At 48.8% G+C, this 21,970-nt stretch overlaps 1 protein-coding gene and 1 long non-coding RNA gene across 3 annotated transcripts in view; one reads left to right on the forward strand and one right to left on the reverse strand.

The window, feature by feature from the left end:
• LOC123522095 overlaps positions 1-21,709 on the forward strand; it is a 30,358-nt gene extending 8,649 nt beyond the window's left edge. The window contains exon 2 of the long non-coding RNA XR_006680393.1: positions 19,588-21,709. This is a non-coding gene — a long non-coding RNA (uncharacterized LOC123522095). The remainder of the gene's footprint in view (positions 1-19,587) is intronic.
• LOC101645306 (ATP-dependent RNA helicase DDX19A) lies at positions 5,190-19,806 on the reverse strand. Of its 2 annotated transcripts, XM_004704550.2 has the most exons (12): positions 19,694-19,806; positions 18,598-18,646; positions 17,581-17,631; positions 16,210-16,345; positions 13,524-13,616; positions 12,465-12,567; positions 12,070-12,184; positions 9,164-9,341; positions 8,635-8,872; positions 7,893-8,055; positions 7,402-7,593; positions 5,190-7,110 (listed from the first exon to the last, which is right to left on the reverse strand). In XM_004704550.2, the coding sequence occupies exons 1-12, from the start codon at positions 19,748-19,750 to the stop codon at positions 7,049-7,051; spliced, it is 1,437 nt and encodes a 478-aa protein (XP_004704607.1). In that variant the 5' UTR covers positions 19,751-19,806; the 3' UTR covers positions 5,190-7,048. The 2 variants fall into 2 exon arrangements, with proteins under 2 accessions (XP_004704607.1, XP_030742400.1); XM_030886540.2 differs by lacking the exons at positions 17,581-17,631; positions 18,598-18,646; positions 19,694-19,806 and adding an exon at positions 15,830-15,890 and having other exon boundaries at positions 16,210-16,300.
• Positions 21,710-21,970: the final 261 nt, after the last annotated feature.

Consider the following 21,970-nt stretch of genomic DNA (forward strand, 5'->3'; position numbering starts at 1 on the left):
GGCACTGCCGCCCTGGCAGCCCTCGCCATCCCCGCCGCGCCCCGCGCGCGGCTCCTTCGTTTCCTTTGCAGTGGGGTTTGGGGACGCCCTGCATCGGGCAGGCGGCGGCGGGCTGGGGGACCCCTCCTGCTTCGTGCCACAATTTTACAGCCAATCCTTATTCTGAAGTTTCGGATTGAGCTTGCCAACTTCCCTTACCTGCATTCGATTTGGGACAGGCCTTGGAGAGGAAACGGGAACGTGCACCTTAGCACACCCTCAGCCCCTGCTACTTACTTCCCTAAGAGGCAGGAGGTGGGAACGCGTGTGCGCTGACTCAGGAGAGGGAGCGGAGTGTTGGGCTGTCCAGCAGCCCAGGGGGAAGACGATGGCCAGGAGAGGGAGAGTGGCTGTGCCTAGGGCGGCAGAGGCTGGGAGGGTGGAGGATTAGCAATCCGCCCAGAGCCTAAGAGTGCCTGGCTTTTCAGTGAGCGCAGAGGGCGGTGCTGGGGTGTGGTAGGGAGAGTCGGGGTTATTTCCAAGTTTTGATTTCGCTGCCATGCTCCTTTCAGCTGATTTAGCTGAAAGGACGTATAGAGATGGAACACTGGACGTATAGAGATGGGCGGGCTCGGAGAGTCCAGAAAACCGGAACGTACTCTGACCATTTTCTTGAGCGGCGGCAAAAATTGCTTACGTCAGTGAGGATGCCAAAATTAAAAGTGCTTTCGGAGGGCCACCTAGACTGATTGTCTAAGGGGTATTGAGGCCACTCGGTGGTACACAGAAAAATTAGCCTTTTTTTACAGAGGCTTTGGGAGAATTTTAATCTGGAGAAATTTAGGAGACAGCTCAAGGGGGTCTTAAGATTAGTTTTGGACTCAGTATTGCCCATGATCCCCTAAGACAGGGCGTCCCCCGAGTTAGAGGAAACTCTAAACAGAGGTGGTCCCCTGCTAGTGAGACGTCCCTCCGGTCACAGGGTCCCGGACAGAAGCGGAAAGCTGTCCCTGGTGCAGCCATGACACGGACAGGTAGGCTCAGACGGAGAGGTGGCAGGGCAGGGCTTAGCAGAGTCCTAAACTGACCGCGCCGTTCTCGACCGCCAAGGTTCGGTTGTAGAAGAGTCCCTTGGGGGGGGGCCTGGCCCCTGACCACCGAGGGGGTCCTTAGTCCCAGGTGTCGGCACCAATGTAAGGTAGTCAGAGGCGCCAGAGACCAAATCAGTCGAATTAGAACAAACAGGCTTTATTGGGGAGAAAAACCCAGCCTGGGTGAAGTCCCACAGTTCACAATGTCCGGGCTGGGGGAGTCACATTGCAGGCTACAGGGCTGTTGCTTATATGGGCAGGTATGTCCGGGTTTCTGGAATGTAAGGTGTCTTCCTGGTTCCCGGTGTATTCGTGCTGGGTGCAGAGTGGTGGGCAAGAACAAAGCGGGCACTGAGCCAAACGGGCCCGTGCTGGGAGCAGAGTGGAGGGTCGAGAGCAAAGTGGGCACTGAGCCAAACGGGCCATGCCAGTGCCAGGTGCAGAGCGGCGGGTCGAGAACAAAGCGGGCCATTAGCCAGCTCTGGTCAGCTCCGCAGGTGTGTGTGGGAGATTCAAGGCCACTTGCTGCTAGTTGTTTCTGCTAGCTCTGGTCAGCTCCACACCGGTGGGGGAGACTCAAGGTCACTTGTTGCTAGAAGCCAGCCTGGTATTGATCTGGCCATACAGTATGTAGCTGTATTTAATGCATATGTCACCACCAGCACCACCACCCATTTTCCTCACTGTTTGTCAGTTTCCCAAAGTGGGCCACACTGGCCCCTGGAGGGTGCAGAGAGGATGCGGGGGTGGGGGGTGGTGGTGCACGGGACGATGAGTAATTCTTGTTTAGTAATTCTTGTTTCTGAAAAGGGGCAGTAGGCCAAATAAGTTAGGGCAGCGGTTTGCAACCTGTGGGTCATGACCCCTTTGGAGGTCGAACGACCCTTTCACAGGGGCTGCCTGATTCATCACAGTAGCAAAATGACAGTGATGAAGTAGCAATGAAAATAATTGTATGGTTGGGGGTCACCACCACATGAGGAACTGTATGCAAGGGTCTCCGCACGAGATAGGTTGAGAACCACTGAGGTAGGGTGTTCTATTGGGGTCTAGCTGGAGTGAATAATGCCGCAGGGACGTTCCTCTGTGGGGCTCGCTTTGCCCCTCTCTGCTGATGGGCCTCAAAGACGGGTGATTGCAATTGTGAGTTCGCAGAGCGTGGGAATCTCCGAAATGGCTTTCCCGCTCTACGTTCCTCCACAGGTTCCACCTGTTGTACATCCTTCCCGACAGGTGCTGTGTGAGATCGCACCTCTGCCTTCCCGGTGGTTGTGTGGTTGTGTGACGACAGATCCGCAGGCCAGGGCAGCTCCTGTTAGGACTGCCGGCCATCGGGGTGCAGTACCTCCTTAGGGGTTTTGCCTATTTTCTCTCCAAGGCTGCTTTGATTTCTCAATGACTTGCAGTTTTCAAATAAATTCTGAATGAGGGTCGTCAGTTATATGTATCGCAAATGTTTCCTCTTACACCATGCCTTTTTCTTTTCTTTTTTTAATCATTTTATTGGGGTGGGGGGAGCTCTTGCAAATCTTTTTTTTTTTTTTAATCATTTTATTGGGGCCTCGTACAACTACTGTGCCTTTTTCATTGTCTCCCTGATGTCTTTTGAATAACAGTCCGGAGCCCAGTTTATCAACTGCGCCCTTCCCATGTCTGATTGTAGCTTGTTGGGTTGCAGCGGCTGTGTGTGCATGTGTCCTTGCTCCCGTCAGTAGAAGGAATTAGTCTCTGTTGAGCCTCACTCCTTGTTCTTTCTGCGTGAGTGTACGACGAACCGATCCATTTCCAGCTGTGCACTCGAGCACGTGGAAGTTGTGTTCCTGAAGAGGCTTTGTCACATCAGAACTGGCACCAGGATGGCACCAGCATGGCTGGCCAAGGAACCAGCCCTGGGTGGTGGTAGTGGAGGGAGGTGTGCTTAGGATAAGCTAAGTTAGGTTGTAGGGGGGAAAAGGCCTGAAAATCTCATTGGGTTAAAACAATGAGACTTTTGTCTCTAGCCACATGCACATCCAGGGCTCTGCTTGTGATGGTCACGCGGGGGCACCTAGGCTGACAGTGGCACCCAGCATGGCTCTCTGGTCTCAGAGGCGAGGGACAGAGAGCCTGCTGAAGCACAGACTGGCTCTTAAAGCTTCTGGGGAAATGTTCTCCTTCCCTTGTTGCCCAACAAGTGGCCTGGCGAAACCGAGGTTTCGCCAGGCAGCACAGGCCTCCTTCAAGAGGGGACAGCAATGACACAAAGCCCAAGGGCTCTTTGGGGACAACCCCCTGGGTTCCCATGGGGTGTTGGGAGGGTGGGATATGCCCCTGGTGGGCCTGTTGGCTTCCTGCAGAAATGAGGGGAAGAGGGTGGAAGCGGCTAGGTATTAAACCCATTATGTGAGCAGCTTCAAGCTCGGAATTGCCTTTTGCGGTGTATTTGTCAGGGTTAGAAAGCCTCATTCCTTACTAGGTGAAACCATACAATTTCCGTCTAACTCTATAATGCAATCACTCCTTTGTGAGTGTGAATTAAACATTCACCCTCACCCTCCCTCCCCTCCCCGAAGACCACAGCTTCCTAGGCAGGTCTCTGCCTGGGTTGCTTCTGACCATGACTCTGCTAGAGGAAAAGGTCCCCGCGCTGGTAGAGAGCAGCCCAGTCCTCGGGGAACAAGCAGCGAGCCCCGTTCGCCGTCCTGGCAAGCACAGCGAGGTTGAAAGAGCACACACTGTGTGGTCCGCACAGAGGGGCCTTCTGTTGAGGTCCAGTACTCACAGAACTCCTGGAAATGCTGTATTTATGATGAAATTGCTCTCCCAGCCCAAAGGACACAAATGAAAAGGCACATGGATCAAGTCTGAGAGGGTTCTAGCACCAATGTGACGTTTCCGCGTCCCCAAAAGGGACTCACTCACTGCCCTCCCCGCGCCTGCCGTGGTGCTTCCTGTCCAGAGTTTTGGGGGGGGTGGGGTGGTGCGCAGGGCGGGGGGACGCTCATTACAGGCCTGATTGAGTCATGTCCTCAGCTGCTATCGGTGGGGTGGGGTGTCTTCCTGCCCTAACCAGCCCCACCTGAATCACCTCATTACCGTCATCTGTCAGGTCTGGTCTAGCAATAAGCAGGGAATTGCAAGGTCACATTTCCAGAAACCCAGGACAAAGGCAGAATTAATTTATAAATATAATTAATTGGCAAACCAATTAATTATATTTAGCTCTCCTGTGACCTTTGCAAGCATCAAGCCTTGGTCTCCAGCCCTGATCACCGTCTTGTTTTGCTCCACTGCCTATTTCTAAACTGTTGATTGTGAACGAGGTGAGAGTTTACAGATCAGGTCACTTTTGCACTTAACGATGAAGCCGCCAAATGGTTTGTCCGGTTTCCATAGTTCTTTCCCTCTTGTTGGATGTTACCTTCTTCACCCAAGCAACACCTCTAGCCTCTCACTTCCCCTTCCATCTCTTCCCTTCCCAACCCTGGTAACAATCAAAGTTGGTTTCTGTTGGTATAAATCTGTTTTGCTAGGTTTCTGTGATAAAGGGTCCAGCAGTGAGACTACTTGGAGACTGTTTGCAGCCAGCTCTAAGCTGCTTGCTTACAAACAAACCCATGCTCTCCACCTCACCTGTGCAGCCACCTTCACAGCTTGCAGATGTGGGCGTCCGCCCAGGGGGGCAGGACCCAACCAGGAAGATTCGCTTAGAACATTCAGACATCCCAGGGACAGGAGCCCATGAGAACAGCCTGTGTTCCCTATCTCTCTGTTCTTTGCTCTCCCGCTGTGCACTCCTTCCTCTGCTTCTACCTTTCCTCCCCTCTGCTCCATCATCCACAGCACCCTGCTATGACACTGGGGCCATTCACGCTTTCCTTGGCAGATTCGGTCCTAGTTTTGCAAGCGAGTCTGCATTCAGCCTGTTTCTTTCGTGCAACGGAGGCTCCTGTGGCCCTCACTCACAGGACAAGGTCTTCCTCCCCGGCTACTTTAATCCCGCTTATCTCTGCCATTCTCCCAAAATAAAACCTATACCCTTGTCTTTATCTCCCATCTTTCATTCCTTGTCTCTAAAACCTCGCAGGTTGCAGCTTGGTTCTTGGCTTTGCTTGCCGAAAGAACTCACACCGAAGCATGTTTTGTAATCCAAGTGAGATTTTATGAAGGACAGGAAAGGTTCCAGGTTTTGCAGTCTCAAAAAGGTATACGCTATCTCTGGAAAGAAAGCATGCCAAGTCGCCCGGAAGCTGTCCTGGGGTTCACAACTGGACTCAAAAATCCCACACGGAAAAAGAACACTGACATGTGCAGAACTGGGGACCAAGTGCGTGTGGGCGCCCTTGCCCTCTGACAAGACCAGAGCAAGAGAGCTGGCCTTCCCACAGCTGGAGCATTTAAGACCTCTGCCTGGGGAGGTGTGGTAGGTGTTGGCTGGGTTCAGGCCCCCTGGTGTGATGTACCTATGGTGGCTGAGCCCAAGGTCTAGTGTGCATGCTGTTTTAGACTTCCCAAGGCTGTCCACTGGCTGCCTGATTTCTTTCCACTCCCTTGATGTGGGACTTTACAGGCACTGGGGAGACAAGTCCACTTGTTCCTAAATCTAGCTACCTAATAGTCTGGTACACCGTCAGCCCTTTTGTGATTGGCTAATTCACTCAGCATGTCCTCCTGTCCCATCAGTCTTCCGTAACGTGTGTAGTCATGTGCCAGTTTTCCAGTGGGTGTGTACCTGTTCCTTCGTTTGGCACATGGCTAAGATTGCTGGGTCCTCTCTCAACTGTATTTGAGGAAGCGCCCCACTGCTTCCCCACGGCGGTACTATTCCAGTCCCTCCAGCAGTGTGAGGGCTCACCCTCTCTGCACACCCGGCAGCAGCCATCTCCTGCTGGCAGTGCTGGGGCAGGTGGTCTTTTTGCGGACTTGCATCTCTCGGCCGGTTAGTGATCATTGGTGTTTTATTGTGTGTCTATTGGCTGCTAGGATTTCGTTGTAAGCACCATTTTGTGTCACTGTCATGTCTGCACAGTTACAGATTGGTAACAAGTGTTTGGCCAGATTGGCAGTACACTAATATTTCCCTTCTGTGTGACCCAAGTCTACTTCTGAGAACATGACCTGACGTGGTTCACTGTGGGTGATTAACAGCAGCCTCCTAGAGCTCTATCACAGATGCTGGACCCCCACCTACAGTTAGAGGTGGACACAGGTGTTTAGGACAACACTGTCACGAGAAGATTGATTTTGGTTCAAACTGCTATTGCGCACGGGTGGTGGGGGCGGGGAGAAAGCACTCGGCACGTCATAGCTTTAATGAGCGTACATGAGTCTGTACACAGGGGAAAGCCATGATTGGTAAGCATTGCATAATTCTTCAGTCTCAACACGATGAGTGATGGGGATAGCTATAAAGCTATAATTTGAGTCCTTATCCAGATATATGAACTCAACCAATGGAATTCACGATGTTGCTAGAACAACATAATTGGAGTTTCTGCCTAGTCACATGTTCCTCAGTGAACCTGCTACTCACAAGCTAGCCTGGGAGGACTCCAGATACCTCGGGCCTTCCCAGGAGCGCAAGGAGACAAGGCAGCAAGCCCAGGTCTGTCCTCCCAGGACCCACGGGGCCCCTGCAGAACAATTCCAGACAGCCCGGAGAGGAGAGGAACGACCAGGGCTGTCCTCTGCCACAGAGCAGAGGCCAAGTGGAGGGGCAGGGAGGGACAAGCGCGCTGTCCTCCTCCTCCCCACCTCACAGGGAGCCAGGCGGACTAAGAGCAGGTACCTCAAAGGGGATTGTCTGTTGGGTTGGAGCTGGTTGCCTGCGACAGCCAAGGTAAGCTGGTAAGGGGAGCGTGGAGAGGCTCTGAAATGAAACGTTTTCTTCTACCTTTTAAGTCCCAATGTAATTAGAAACGAGGTGGGTAGTTGTCTGCTGCAGCTTTGTCCCTGGGGCAAAGCACCCATCTCTCTGGAAGGAGCCCAGGGGCAGCTTCTCAGTTGGTGATTTTCTCAATCTCGTCTAAGTCGTCCGTGTCCAATCTTTCTATCTTCTTATCTGGGGAAAAGAGGAGTCAGCTGGGGCTGCTGTGGACATGCGAGGAGGTCATCAGGCAGGGGACAGAGGCTCTTGAACATCCTGCCCACAGGAGGGCAGGCCCGAAAGGGGCCACGGGGGCTCTGGGCACCCCACAGCAACACTCAGAGCCTCTGGTCTCCCAGTCCTGCCAGGCAAGGGCCTGAGCCCAGGACTCTCCAGGTGTGGTGGTGGTGGAGAGAGGAGGAGATTGTGGTCAGGGATGATGGCCCCCCTCCACCCACCCCAGGAGAGGCCACTGCAGGGACTCACTGAAATGCTCCTGGATCCTGTTGAGGATGTTCATGCTGTGCTTGCTGTCCACCATGTTCACGGCCAGGCCCCTCTTGCCAAAGCGGCCAGTGCGCCCAATCCGGTGCAGGTACGTCTCGTTGTCCGGGTTCCCATCCTTGTCTACTGGAAGGTCAAAGTTGATGACGACGGACACTTGCTCCACATCGATGCCTGCATGAGGGTAGAGTTGGAGGGAGAGTCGGAACAGGCACCGGAGGCAAAAACCACCGTCACCCAAAGTCTAGTTAACTAAAGATCCACAGACACCCTCAGTAAGCTCTGTGGGTACCTGTATGGAGTGTCCAAAAGTTCCTGCCTGCCGAGGGAAAGCAGGCAGTCTTCTCTGGATTACAGCACCACCCCTGACCTGCACCCAGTCCCCCGGAACCACCCGAGTCTCCCATCAGCAGGGCCTTCTCTTGAAGGGCCCAAAGACCCGAGGCTGGCCGACCAGGCCCCGTTCTGCTCACCCCGGGCGCACACGTTGGTGGTCACCAGAACCTTCTCCTTGCCCTCTCGGAAGCGCTCGATCACCGCAGCTCTCTGCTCCACCACCATCTCGCCACTTAGCAGAGCCACCTGGTGGCCTTCCTTCGAGAGCTCTGCTGCCAGCCAGCTGGCTGTCTTGCGGGTCTGGAGAGAGAACGTTTGATAAAAAAATAAGTATGTGGAAAGGAGAGTTTTTAATCTGGAGAACTCTTAACTGAAACAATACCAAAGGCTCTTAAATGTCTTAAAAGTTTCTTTGGAAATAACCTCATGTCATTCAAGTTTACATCAATAAATGGAAATATAAACAAACATATAAGCAAACACAAGGTGTTCCTTCTATGCACACACAGTATCTTTACAGTGGACTGCTGTGGGTCCACCATTTTAACCCGGGGCCATGTTGAACAGCAGTGCAGACAAAGCCTTACCACGCGTATCTGGGTGAGATAATGAGAAAGGACATCCATGTTCCTCCCATTGGGCTCCCACATCCCCCTTCTAAGATGGGGATTTCTGAAGCCTAAGTTTCTACAGGCCGTCCACGGAGCAACTGGTGGGTTTCAAGTACTGACCTTGCACTTGGCAGCCCAATGTCTAACTCACTGCAGCAACGAGGCTGTCTCCCAACATTGTAAGTCACAAAGAAGGGGGTTTGTAGTGGTGGTGCAAGGACTAGCCCGTGGAGGCTGCTTTCCCCAGGCAGGCGGTGCCGCTACTCACGTGGCAGAAGATCATGGCCTGGGCGATGGTGATGGCCCCGTAGAGGTTACACAGGGCTTGGAACTTCTCGTCTCTGTTGTTGCACAGGACGTAATACTGCTTGATGGTGTCCAAGGTCTCCTCCTCACGCTTCAGTTTGATGATGTTGGGGTCGGGGACCACTTTCTGGGCAAACTTCCACACGGAGTCTTCAAAGGTGGCCGAGAAAAGCAGCATCTGGCAGTTCCTGGGCAGCATCCTGCAAGGCAAGGCCCAGGTGTTGGCAAGACCCTGCGTTTGCCACTCACACACACACACACAGGAATGCTCCCCTCCCCAGGCTGGAAGGCTGCGTGGAGGGGAGGGCGCCCCACGCATCCCAGAGAGGAAGCACAAGGCATGGGGGAAGGAGAGGGGAGTGGTAGATTCCCTTTAGATCCGTCCTCTACCCGGGCTCAGGAGGATGGTCAAGCAAGCAAATCACTGGACAGAAGCAAGAGTCTGAAGTCAAGGGTGAAGGCGCCATCCTCCTTTGTCCAGCCGCTCCTACCTCTGGATGCGGATGCTCTGATCTTGGTGGCCCTGAGTGGCTATCATTACATCAGCCTCATCCAGAACGAACACCTTGATCTTCTTGGGGTCAATGAACTTGAGCTTGGCGCACCAGTCCAGCACGGTTCCAGGGGTGCCGATGACAATCTGTTCACTGATCTTTTGACCTCTTTCCACTGTGGAGACAAGATGTTTTCTGTGTGTGAACCTGGCAAAGGCAGCTCTGGAATCAGCGCACGCTTCCTTCCAGCTGTTAGATCAAGTTCATTCCACATTTCCAAACACTAGTGCTAGCCAAGCCTCGGTTTCTTCTACTCTAACGTGAGCATGATGAAACCTGGCCAGGTTAAATCTCACACAGTAAATCCTCCTCCTCCTGTAACTTGACATCCACAGAGCTCCCTGTCCCCTTGCTTCTATTCTGACTCCATCCAATCACCGCCAGTGGTTTCAGTGTGGTTCCCCTCCAATGTCAGTGTCAGGCCCAGTGGTACAGGAGGGAGAAATTGAATGAAAAGATAATGGGTTAATTCCCTACCGACTTTTGGAAGCTCCCTTGGGTGTGCATATGCACTAACTAGTCACCACAGTGGTGGCGACGCCAAGGAAAGTAAACTGTTCAGGAGCCGATAGGGATCAACCTGTAAAATGCATTGGGTGTACATGTGTGTCATCTGCATAGACCTCTCTATAAGGCACATGACAGTGGCTGCCATTAGGATGGATAGCTGCGTAGTTGGGGAGGATAACGGGTCCGGGTCGGGCAAACCACACCACATAACCTTTCTCATTGTAAAAAACATGAGAAAATATGTTCTTTAACTGACTTAAAATCACTGCAGAAGTTGAGCAAGGGCCTTTCTGTGGGGTCCTCATCTACTCACGGCAGAGTTTTACGTGCACATTTGAAACATGGTTTTCTGGTGACCAGGGCTAGTGAGAGTGGAACTATACATACAGTTTATAGAAAACACCAGTCTCCTGTCCCCACAGCCTGGAGAAGAGAGGCACCAGACACACACACACACACAGACCCACCCTGATCACCTCTAGATGAAGTGCTTCTGCCGAACTCCCCATTCTGTTGGCTCTCCCGACAGAGCGACTCAACTCGAAAAGGGGACGCTCCTTGTCATGAAAGCGAGCAGTGAGCTAGTCTCTTCACTGGGAACTATCTGGCATGGCACTTCTTCTTTCAGGAGATAAAGACTTTAGGGAAACTTGTGTTAAATATCCTGTCCTGGACAGCGTTCTGATGCTAATACATTGGTGAAGTTATTAACACTTGTAATTTTTTCATGCTGTATAAATGTGTCAACATTTGGAAGACACAAATATTTTTCAAATGACCAAAGCATGAAATTAGAAAATCACTTGGTTTAAAAAGAGCCATTCTAAATGTGAGACAGCAAGGGGTTTTTTAATCCACATTCACCTGCCTTTAGAAAACCACGTGACACCTCCGGTTCCCACGGACAAGTTTTGGTATAGCATCAGAAATCTCAAATTAGCTGAAGACAAGTTTTCTCCATCTGCCTCACAAAAAAACATCTCACACGCAGATATGAATCCACCTTAAGAAACATTTTTAAAAGGTGTAACAATGCTAAGCCATTCCATTTTTCAATTTTGAAATAGCCCTCTTCTCCATAAATAGGCAGTCCAGCCCGAGAAAGCCTGAACCTGGGCTGGCGGATATCTGCTGGACAAGGAAGGCCGGAAGGAAATGGTGAGCAAGACGGCTCCCCAGCCAAAGCGGGTGATGTCCGAGACCCAGAAATCCACAGGGTAGCTGGCCAGGTCTGCACCACAGGTGTCCCAGCACACTGCCTACACTCACATGCTACAGGTCTCGGCTGCTCGCTTTTGGCTTCGTTAGCACGGCAGGTACCGCCCCCAGTCGTGTAGTGTGTGAAGAAGTGGCGAGATCATGACAACGGCTCCTCAGCAATTCCAGATGCTGGGTCAAAGAGATCCAACACTCAACTCTGCCACCGAGTCGGTTCCGAATCAGAGCCCATATAGGAGAGCAGAACTGAAAGGCTGTGCCTCTACATAAGCCGACAGCCTTCTCTTTCTCCCATGGAGCCGCTGGTGGTTTCAAACTGCTTACCTTGCGGTTACCCAACTTGTCGCCTACGACGACGGCACCAGGGCTGCTTGGTCAAAGGGGCAGCTCTCCAGGTTTTTGGGGTAATGCCAAACTTTCCTAAAGTGACTGCCAAGGCACCACCCCCCCCACGTCCTTCCAGGACAACTTGGTACCATCAGACTGGGTCATCTTTGCCCATCCAAGTGGTGCTTCTGATTGACATTGCCCTGACAGCTCAGTTCTTCATGCTTAGTGGCCAAGTTCCTCTTTGACCAGAATGCCTCTTTTATCTATTTCCTTACTAGATTGCCCACCTTTTTCTTGATGGAGTGCTCTACATTTTGGTAACGTTCCAATTAACCGGTTTCTAGAAAACTCCCCAAGCCTGCCCTGTTTTAAGCCCCTACTCTCCCTGTACTCCGTGCTGTAGAAAACAAGGAAGAACAGATGTGGGGGGTGGGGGGGATTTCCAATGCATGTTCTTGAACTCCATGCTTTTGAAGGAGGGGCCTGCCCTAACCTACTGTCCCTCGAGTTCCTGATCCCATTCTTGTAAGCAGCGTCCAGAACTTGAGGCCAAGTTCAGTGGACTCACACCATGTCATAGCCATGGGTGGAATTGATAACATCAGAAAGTCTGACTTTAAGAGCAAAGAGGACTGTTCACACAAGTCCTGCAATACCTTTGCTACAGACAACGCAACTGGGCTCGGGGGTCAAAGTGAACTAGAAAGCTGATCATCACCCGCCACCATACTTTCACAATCCAAGCCCCCTCCCGCCCGCTGCTTATCCCACCCCTGGATACTCACATTTATTGCCTCGAACAGCATAGGCAAGCTTTAGCTCGGGATAAAATTTGCCCATCTGCTCAATCACTTTTCCGGTTTGAAGAGCCAGCTCATAAGTTGGGGAGAGGCACAAGCACTGGTGGGGAAACCAAAGGATGAGTCTGGGGACCCACCAAGCACTGCTGTTCTTACCACCCGAGCTGTGCTAGGAGCCCCGGGCAGACTGGGGTCCTCTTTCCAAGTGAATTCTACTCAGGCAGGAACTCATTAAAATACCGTGTGCCCAAGCGAGCCAGTCTGAGGTATCAGAAACCTTCAGACCACTCCAGGCACCCTTACTAATCACCCTCACCAGATGGCGCTGCCCTCCTGCCCAAGGCAGGCAGGCAGGGTCCCTGGGCTCCTCAAATCCTTACCTGGGGGCATGTGTCTGTTGGTTCCACTCGGCTGAGCATGGCCAAGACAAAGGCAGCTGTCTTGCCAGTACCGGACTGAGACTGGGCAATCAGATTCTGTGGGCTGGGTCAAGGAAGGAGAGAAATGAAAACAAACGCTCCCAAGCAATCCCACTACTAGGACAGACCCCACAGAACCCAGAGCATGAAAAACTAGAAAAGGTTAGTGAAGGTTACACAGGATGACGAATCTCTTTTCTCAACTAGTACATGCAAGAAAATGGGCTCAAATAGTAAATGCTGTTTTTAACACACACACACACACACACACACACACACACACACACACACACACACGATAACATCAAAGATAACAGTTGATAGAACAGTTAAAATCAAGGTCGATCTTGATGTAGCCCATCAAGACCCCCAAATTAAAGTTTCGTCTTTTTAAATGCGGCCCTTTAGGACCAATAATGACCAGGCCTATTGAATGAGTCAAAACCCTTCAAGATTGCAAAACAGTTGCTCCCAGGGATGAGGTTTTCTACTCCCATAGTTATAATCTCAGGAGCCCACTGGGCAGGGCAGCTCCACCCTGTCCTGTTGGGTCATGAGGAGTCGGAACTGACTCCAAACAATGAGTTGAGTTCATGTGGCTCAGCATCATGGGACTGGGTGGCATTGTTGTCATGGAGTCATGATAAAGCTAGGTGAAGGCAGCCATTATTACATGGGGCATGCTGCCATGTCTGTGAGGCTTAGAATCATGCAGACGCCTCTAGGTCCTGAGGGACAGGCATTTGGGGTCCCAAGGAAAAGGGAACATGCGGGGACCTCCGGATGGGGCTTCCTCCTGCAGAGGTGACAGGAGCGAGGAGCACCACGTTCTATGGCTTGGCTGGCCAAGACTGCAGAGGTCTCCCTTGGTCCTGTTCTTCACCGCTTTCTACAGGTCTCAAGATTAACGACTAAGTGGTTTCCCTCGAGAAATAATTTTGGTCCAAACAGGCCACTCTGTTCTCAAGACCAGTCACAAGTGTGTATGAAAGAACTTAAACCAAACTCTGGCCTACTCACGGCTCAGCAAGCATCATGGGTAAGGCGCTCTCTTGTATCTTGGAGGGTCGGTTGAAGCCCATGGCGTAGACTCCTTGGAGAAGCTGTGGTTTCCTAAGAGGCCCAGTGGGAAAGGGGATGGAGTCTTAGTGGTTTAAACTGTTCTCATGGCTAAGTTTCTCCTTTCCCTAATCTAGCAAGGATGGATGCTGCCTAGCGCCGTTCTGTTTCCTGGGTTTAAAAAACACCACCTGAAGCCAAACCACTACCTTTTCTGACCAAATCTCAGTCTGCACAGGTTCTGTCCATCATACAATACAGAACAGTTTTCTCTCTTGGAGAAACGTGCTCACGGCGTGCCCACAAATCTGGTTAGTCCAGGATGACAAGCTCTCCCCAGACACAGCAAGAGTGGTGATCATTAATTCATAGCAGAAGATAAATTATTCATCGCACATCTAAAAACAATCCCAGCTTACTATGCCATATAGACATCTCTTTACAGAATGGGGTTCTGGTTTGAATTTCTCCTTGTAGGTGCCCCACTGTCTGCCCAAACCAGCTGTGAGCACACGGAATCAGCCTGTTTCCAGTGGCTCGATGGTGCCCAGAGGGGCTCAGTTATGACGCTGAGTTTACAAATGCTCGCACTCTAACATTTCATGTAAGTCAGCCCATAAAAAAGCATCATTAAACAAACAAACAAAAAGTATCATTTAGAGCTGCTCTTACATGAAGCTCCATTTACAGTAAGACCACCAGGGTGTTCAACAAAAAGCACACACTACTGTTCTGTAAAAAAGTCAAACTAGGGGGGGAGGGGGAAATGAGGAGCTGATAAGGGCTTAAATAGAAACTAAATGTTTATAAAATAGTGATGGCAACATATGTACAAATATGCTTGATACAATTGATGTATGGGTTGTTATATAAGAGCTGTAAGAGCCCCCAATAAAATGATTGTTTAAAAAAAAAAAAGTCAAACCAGGTCAAGCCTCAGTGGTATTGAACAGGTTCTCTAAAGGCGTGTTTCTGGTTATATTTTTACTTCTAGCCTCTGTTGGTTCTCTGATACAAAGAACGTTGAGAACGTAACTCGGGGTGTCTTCTGTGTGAAGGCAAAGGCTGTAAACTCTGCAGCTTCTGGCTTGTTGCTAAGGAAACACTCACTCCCAAATCAGGCCAGGTGACCCAAGAGCCTCCTGGGACCCCTTTTTTTCCTTTTAATTTGCAGATACACTTTTAAGGACTAAACAGAGTCCACTGAGTGACCTCGAGGTTTCTTCAGGCTCCCAGTGGCCACATGAGAGAACCTGTCTTTCAAAGAGGTCGGGCCACAGGGTGGGAGTGACAACTCAAATTATTGAAAGAAAGGAACTTAGAAAACGCCCCAAACCACTGGCACTTGTAAGGCTGTGCACCAGTCTTAGAAAACAACAGTTCACTGCCTCTAAAACAGCGCTTCTCAACTTTCCTAATGCGGCAACCCTTTCATACAGTTCCTTATGTTATGGAGCCCCCCGCCCCCACCACCCCCAACCATAAAATTATTTTCGTTGCTACTTCATCACTGTAATTTTGCTGTTATAAATTGGGTGACCCGATTGAAAGGGTTGTTTGACCCCCAAAGGGGTCACGGCCCACAGGTTGAGAACCACGGCTGTAAAACTTCTCCGACACAGCATGGGGACAAAAGTGGAACAGCGGGACAGATTGGCTGAATAGAGCCCTCAATACAGGCACCACGTGGATGAGAGCATGGTTCCGGAACAGTGGAAATAAACAACTGCAAAGTCAAAGCTGAGGCTGCTGCTTCTGTTTCGCTTCACTGTTTCACACGTCGCAGTTTAAAGCGGGGTGGTAGCTGGCAGGAATGTCGTCCCCATTTCCCCAGGCAGACACATTGCAGATCTTTGCTGAACAAAAGCAAAGAGGTCACCTATACCACCATGGTCACGGTCGGCGGCACTGTGACAATCCACACCCTGTCTGGTTGCCACATTGTGTCCCTTCACACCAGCTCAGTGGCATGTGCCTCAGCTAACCTCCCAGAAATGCCTCCGACTCGTGCTGAGGAAAACGGGTGGGGAATTAGGTACACCCTTTCATCAGTACATCACTTATTAAGTCCTGTCTTCTGCTGTTAAGCCAATGACATGTTAGGGGTCCTTCTCTGCACAGTGCCATGTACATGTAGACCCTGAAGCCTCACCTCTGGGTTTTGGTTTTTAACAAATGATTCCAGAACTCTCTGAGGCAACTTTCCAATGTGGGCAGAACACCTGTGACTAGAACTGCTGACCCTCGAGTCTAACAAAGGGGCTTACCTAATAAGTACTGTTCCTGACATCCAGAAATCACCTGTCAGCCAATATTTTATTGAAAGTTCTAAGAGCATAAAAGAAAAAAGACTTTCAGCTATAAGGAATAAATGCGTGGCATATAAAAATCCCTACCAGGGAAAAAATAAATAAAAAATCCCTACCGAGAGGAGGGGAAATAGGTAGCCAAGAGACAAATGGGGGAGGGAAACCATGGAATGCTTTCTGACTTTTTGACTTTGAATCATGTGACTTATTACCTCTTAATAGAAGCCAACACATCAAGGTTTAAAAAAACACAACAAAACCCTAACAGTCCCATATCCCAGACCCTAAACTTCACAGGGGGCGGGATGGGAACCGACACGAGGGGAAGGGGCACTCACAGTCGGAGCTCTTCAAAAGACCGCACGGAGTAGAGGGGCGAGTTCGGGTCCCGCTGCAAGACTTCCACCTGGTTAGTGTTATCAACCAGGTTGCTTCTGATCAGCTTGTTGAGTAAGGACTGGGCGGCTTTGTCCTCTGGCAAGAAGAAAACCAGGATGAACCAAATTTACGTGGGTTTAACAGAATGGGAAAAATTACAAGCTGATGCCCTGCTAGGAACCTTATTAGAAAACAATCTCCTTCTTAGAATACACGGGCAGTGTCCACATGGCACAGCAAGCAAGCTCTTCACCGGTAGCGTCAGGAAGAAACGGTGTCCTACACAAAATGGCCACGCCGCTTTGAACGCGTCTTACTCTTCAGCCCTCCCAACAAGCCAGTCTCCAGCAACAGGCTCCGGAAATGGCTCAAGACGCCTCTTCAGCCTCCCTCCCAGGCCCAAGCCCCGCCTCAGACCCATCTGGCTAACCCCACCCAAGCACCTGGGCAGCCAATCAAGGACTGAAAAAAACATCCACGCCTACAGGCCTCGCTTAAAAGATCTGACCACTAGACCCAAAAAAGGGCACTGAGCTGCTCAGCAAGTGTTTCCATTTCCACTGCCCTGCTCCTTGGGAGAAAGACGGGGCTTTCTACAGTCCCGTACAGGGTTACACTCTCAGAAACTCACGGGGCAGTCCCACCCTGTCCTAGAGTCACGGAGTCAGCACTGACTGGACAGCAGTGAGTGTTTCTGAGCCCTTGACCACTCCCACCCAGGTGCTTGCGTGGGTTCCTATTCTCTCCCTTCTCCCTGGGTGCACATCCTGGCTACTCCTTCACGACAGACAGAGCCCGTCCCTTGAGACCGACAAGCGTATTTCTCAGAACAATGACCTTCGCTTGCACCACTCCAATGTTCCCTCTCTTCTGGACCATTCCGTAGCATGTCAATGTTCCTCACCCTAAATTCAGAAACCTGTTTCCTCCTCTCCACACCCAAGTACTGCTCCTTTTCCCTGATCCCCTTTATAAAATATTCCTCAAAGAGTTGTCTAGCGGTAGTCTCCACTTCCTGTCTTTCCCTTCTCTCTGTGGAGGCTGCTCATGAAGCTCACCCATCGCTTCCACGTGGCCTAATCAATCAATTGGTCACTTTTTTTTTTTTTAGCTTTTCTCCTCATCAACTCATTGGCTACATTTGACCTTCCAACTTTTGAAAATTAGTGTGCTCTGGCTTCTCTTGGACAACCTTCTTTGGGTTTGGGTTTTATTTTGCTGACTGCTTCTTCTCAGTCTCCTTTGTGATTCTCCTTGTCACCTGGATCTTGCTATGATACAGGGTGGGCTCTGGATTCCAGGAAGCCACAGCGACGTCAAAGAATAATTACCTTTTTCTTCTTCATTTGTTTTCTCTGGAGGAGCATCGGTTTTGATAACTCCTATGCAAAAAAAGTTGTCATAATTAGGCAAATATCAAACCCATACAAAACAGTGGAATGAAAATAAAAAAACCAAAAAGGTGGAACAATCAGAACTAAGATTTATTTAAGTACTCAAAATAGAAATAATTTGCATTTCTTTATGATTAATGGACTTTTAATGTTAGAAAGTTTTAAAATTCACAAGAAAAATAAATTTCTAGAAGCTCTGGCCGATTTTACAGCGATCCGAATGTCCCCTCTGACTTACCCTCATTTAAAATACAGCCTTGTATACCTAGTTCACATGACCTCCCTGCTGACCCAACCCAAATCTGCTCTAGGTTTAAATATTTCTGGTTTGTGCCTCAATAGAAATTCCCTCTCTGACTTTTTTTCTTTAATATTGCTGGTGGTCTTTTCTAACTTTTAATTTTTATCATTATTGTTTCTATTAGGTTTCCGAGTTTTTTAAGCACTGGAGGAGTGCATGAACAGAGACAATAACTGATGGGATGGTTTAACGGGGAGAGGGAGGGCTGGAGTGGAGGATAAGGGAGATTGGGGAGCAAATAAGAAATGGGGTTAGGAGGACTAGAATGGATTTCGATAATGTAGATAAAACTTTTTAACAGCGACTTAACTATACAAGAGTATTATATATGAAATTTACATTCAGAAATAAATGACAACATTGCATTAGCTAGTTCTGAGAGAGAGAATAGAGATCTGTATTTTCATTTGCTTCACACTTTGACAGAAACAATTTCCAGTGAGCACAATACTCCAATGGTGATCATTAGCCTTAAGGAGCCAGAAGCTAGATCAAATCATGAGTCCACCACACACCCTCTTTGCCATGAAGCCTTCTGTACTGCCTCTGTCACTTGCCAAATGTGGAAGCTTTCAATGCAACAGCCCTGGTACACACTGCAGCTGTGAATGGAAAGCAGAAGCCCACGTGTAGCTTGTGGTTAAGTGACTCACCGTTGGTATCTGCTTTGCTCGTCTCTTCCTTAATCTGCAAGCTGTTCATCTGGATGAGAAGGAACAGGGGCAGAGTTAAGGCAGGTGACCCAGGAGAGGAAGGCTTTTCAACGCTGGGAAAGTCTCTTCTAGTAAAGTCTAGCAGGAACTACTCCAACCCCCACATTCAGAGGCTGAATTTGCTCTGCTTGGTCCAAAATTGCAAAAGCCTGAATGAAAACATTTTCAATCTCTTCACCAGACTGGAGGTGGACAAATAAGGGGGTTAAGTTACAAGCAATAGGAGGGAGAACAAAATGTCAAGTCTCAACCCTCTGCTTCACTCCCAACGTGTGTTCCCCCTGGAGCAGGGGTTGGCAAGCTTTTGAGATGGAAGCACCAATCCTGTCCCTCTCAATTTAAAAATCCACTCTGAAATCAACTCATCACACATAGATTAGTCCCTTTTTTGTTTTATTCACCACCTACAATACAAATTAGGGAGAAAGTTATGGAAGTGCTGGCACACCCGAGTTTCTGGATATTTCCCACAACCTGACATTTCTATACCCACCCACCTCACCCATCCAGTGCCCTTGAGTGGATTGCAGCTCATAGCGACCCTGTCCACAGTCCTGTACAGCAGGGCTTAGCCCATCAGGGTTCCACGCTGGACAGATCTTTCACTTTCTAAGAGCAGATGGTCACATCTGTTTACCAGAAGTAGCTGACAGGTTCGAAGCATCAAGCAGCCTAGTGCTCTACCCACGGCACCCCGACCTCTGGGTCGTTCTTTGACAACACCATCTTAACACTGCCCCCCCACCCCAATTTTTTCCAACACCAATTTATTGGGAGTTAGATATAGTGCATAATTCAATCACATGAAGCAGTATTGTACAATTGCTATCGCCCTTTATTCTTACCTACACTGCTAATATAGAAAAATGGTTTTCATGACAGCGAAGAGTTGTTGGCAAATTTGTGATCAAATGATTGTTTTGCTTGCAGCTGAACCCGTTTGTATCTTCTCGAGGGAAACGCGAGGCTTTGGGTTCCCGTAGAGCTATCCAGCCCTTGCCACTGTAAATCCACCCTTTTAAACGAAGCCACCTACCGATTTGACAGCCGCTTCCTGCTCGTCCACCGCCAGAGCCCACGAGTCGGTGGCCATGATCCTGGGGGCAGAGGGCGGACACGCGTGAAGACACACAAGACCACGCGACAAGCCCGGCCGGGTTCTGCCGCCAGCGCACGCACGCACGCACGTCACTCAGAACGGAAGCGCGGTCGCGCAGTGACGCCGTCACTTCCGCCGGAGCCGGACGGTAACACTGCGCCGCGCCCAGCAGCTCCGGTCTTGCCCCGCCACGAAGGAGCGTTGCTTCCCTGCAACTGCCTCGTTGTGCCGTCAAATACTTCACGGCCTCCACACTAACTTGTCTCTGTCCTACTGAGTCTAAAACAAAGTTAAGGCCTAACCCCTGTGGGAAAAAATACCATATGATGCCAGTTTTTGACAACGTTTAAGAAAACTATCAAAACCTTTCAAAAAACAAAACAGCTCACCAACAGCCGAGTCAATAATCATCGCAACCCTATAGGCCAAGTTAGAACTGCCCCTGTCGGTTAGCAAGGCCATACTTCTTTATAGTAGAAAGTCTCATTTTTCTTGCACTGAGCAACGATTGCTGACCTATGGTTAGCAGCCCAAGACATAACCCTGACGCCACCTGGGATTCTTTTAAAAATCTTCACTAGTCGGATTCCACATAGATTGATCCCGTGTATCAGCCATCCCTGCACCCTCTTCACAACTGCTTTTCTGGCAACACTTGGTCCTAAAACTTTTGGATTGGCAAGATTTAATTACTTTGACCCCAAGTTACAGCCTGTTAATCCATTTTGACAGGCCTTCCTATTTTTGGCCCCTTCGCCAAGCATGACATCATCAGACTGGTCCTTCCTTTGAAGAGGGTCAGTGACAAAGTGCTTAGTAGAGGATCAGTGACAAAGAGGAAAGCCCTCAAGATGGACCGAGTCTGTGGCTGCAGCAGTAGATTAAAGCATTACACAGATGGCAGCAGACCAGGTGATGTTATACATTGGGTCTCCCAGTTAAGCCTGACTAGATTAATACCCAACATTATACAATTGTGGGTTTTTTGGGTGTATTTGTGTCTTAATTTACCCATTAAATGGTGGTGTGTGTGTATATAAATATATATAAATATAAATATATATATATTAACTGGATTAATGGTTCTTGGGGGTGTAGCAGGGAAAGCTGGAGGGAACATTAACAATGAGTACAAGAAAATGTACTATATTTGATTGTACTAAATGTACTAAAATTGATTGTGGTAAGGATTATACAACTCTTCTCCATGATTGAATTGTACATGTGGATTACGTACCAATAAAACTGTTTACAAATAAATGATAATGTAAGACAGCATTAAGCACTTAAGAACAAATTCTTAGGGCCCAAACTTTCTTCTTGGGGGTTATATAAGCAGTTTCCAATGTTTTGCTTTTTTTTTTTTTCATGTGAAACCTGTAACATTTTATTTTTAAAAAATGAACAGTTTTAGAATCGATCTAAATCTAATTTTTCCAAAAAACACCAGAGTACAGTGTAAAGCACCTCCTCATTAAATACAAACTTTTGTTTTGTGATGCACTGCATCAACATTTTGCATACACCTTGATGCAAAGAATTTTTAAATTGCATCCTATTTAAATGAAAAAAAAAAATACAAAACATTGAGAATTTAAATTGCTACAATTCCAACAAGACTTTCCTCGAACAAAACAAACTTTTTGTATATATACAACACATTAAGGCTTAATTGTACCAAAAGCAAAATTTATATCTAAAAAGAAAATTTAGATGCACAAAAAGCAAATGTTTAATATGCCAAAGACATATTGTTTAATGAATTAAATGGCAATATTTGGGGCAATTTTTAAAGTTAAAAAATGGCATTACCAGCTTTGTACAGTAATATTTAGAATAACTCAAAAGGAAAATGAAAACCACCTTTACACCATATTTCCACTAATTGTTCTGAAGATGCTCAATCACTCTGTTATTTTTCCTTTGCTTTAAAATAAAACTATCTCAAATCCAGTCTACAATGTATTGTTTCTGGACCAAGTATAAGCATTCACATTTGCAAAGTTGTTTGTAATGGGTCCTTGGCCTCAGTGAAAGCATAGGAGAAACTAGTCTTTATTTTCAAATTCTGTGACTCACTTCTCATTATCCTATATAAGCTGAAGTGCTGTCAAGATACCAGCTATTTAGGATCAGATTTAACTCTTTGGTATAAGCTTGAAACAGTTAACGATAGCTTTCCAGGCTAGCTTAATAAACCAGTAAATACTCCAA

The sequence above is a fragment of the Echinops telfairi genome, unplaced genomic scaffold, assembly GCF_000313985.2.
Source record: "Echinops telfairi isolate 266 unplaced genomic scaffold, ASM31398v2 ScPeMD7_2291;HRSCAF=2852, whole genome shotgun sequence".
Classification (NCBI taxonomy): domain Eukaryota; kingdom Metazoa; phylum Chordata; class Mammalia; order Afrosoricida; family Tenrecidae; genus Echinops; species Echinops telfairi.

Excerpts from the sequence above, each read along its gene's own strand:
- LOC101645306 (XM_004704550.2), bottom strand. The coding sequence starts at position 19,750 with ATGGCCACCGACTCGTGGGCTCTGGCGGTGGACGAGCAGGAAGCGGCT. Across the intron at positions 17,632-18,597 it reads GAGCAAAGCAGATACCAACG|GAGTTATCAAAACCGATGCT; the intron begins GTGAGTCACTTA and ends TTTTTTGCATAG. Across the intron at positions 16,346-17,580 it reads AACAAATGAAGAAGAAAAAG|AGGACAAAGCCGCCCAGTCC; the intron begins GTAATTATTCTT and ends TCTTCTTGCCAG.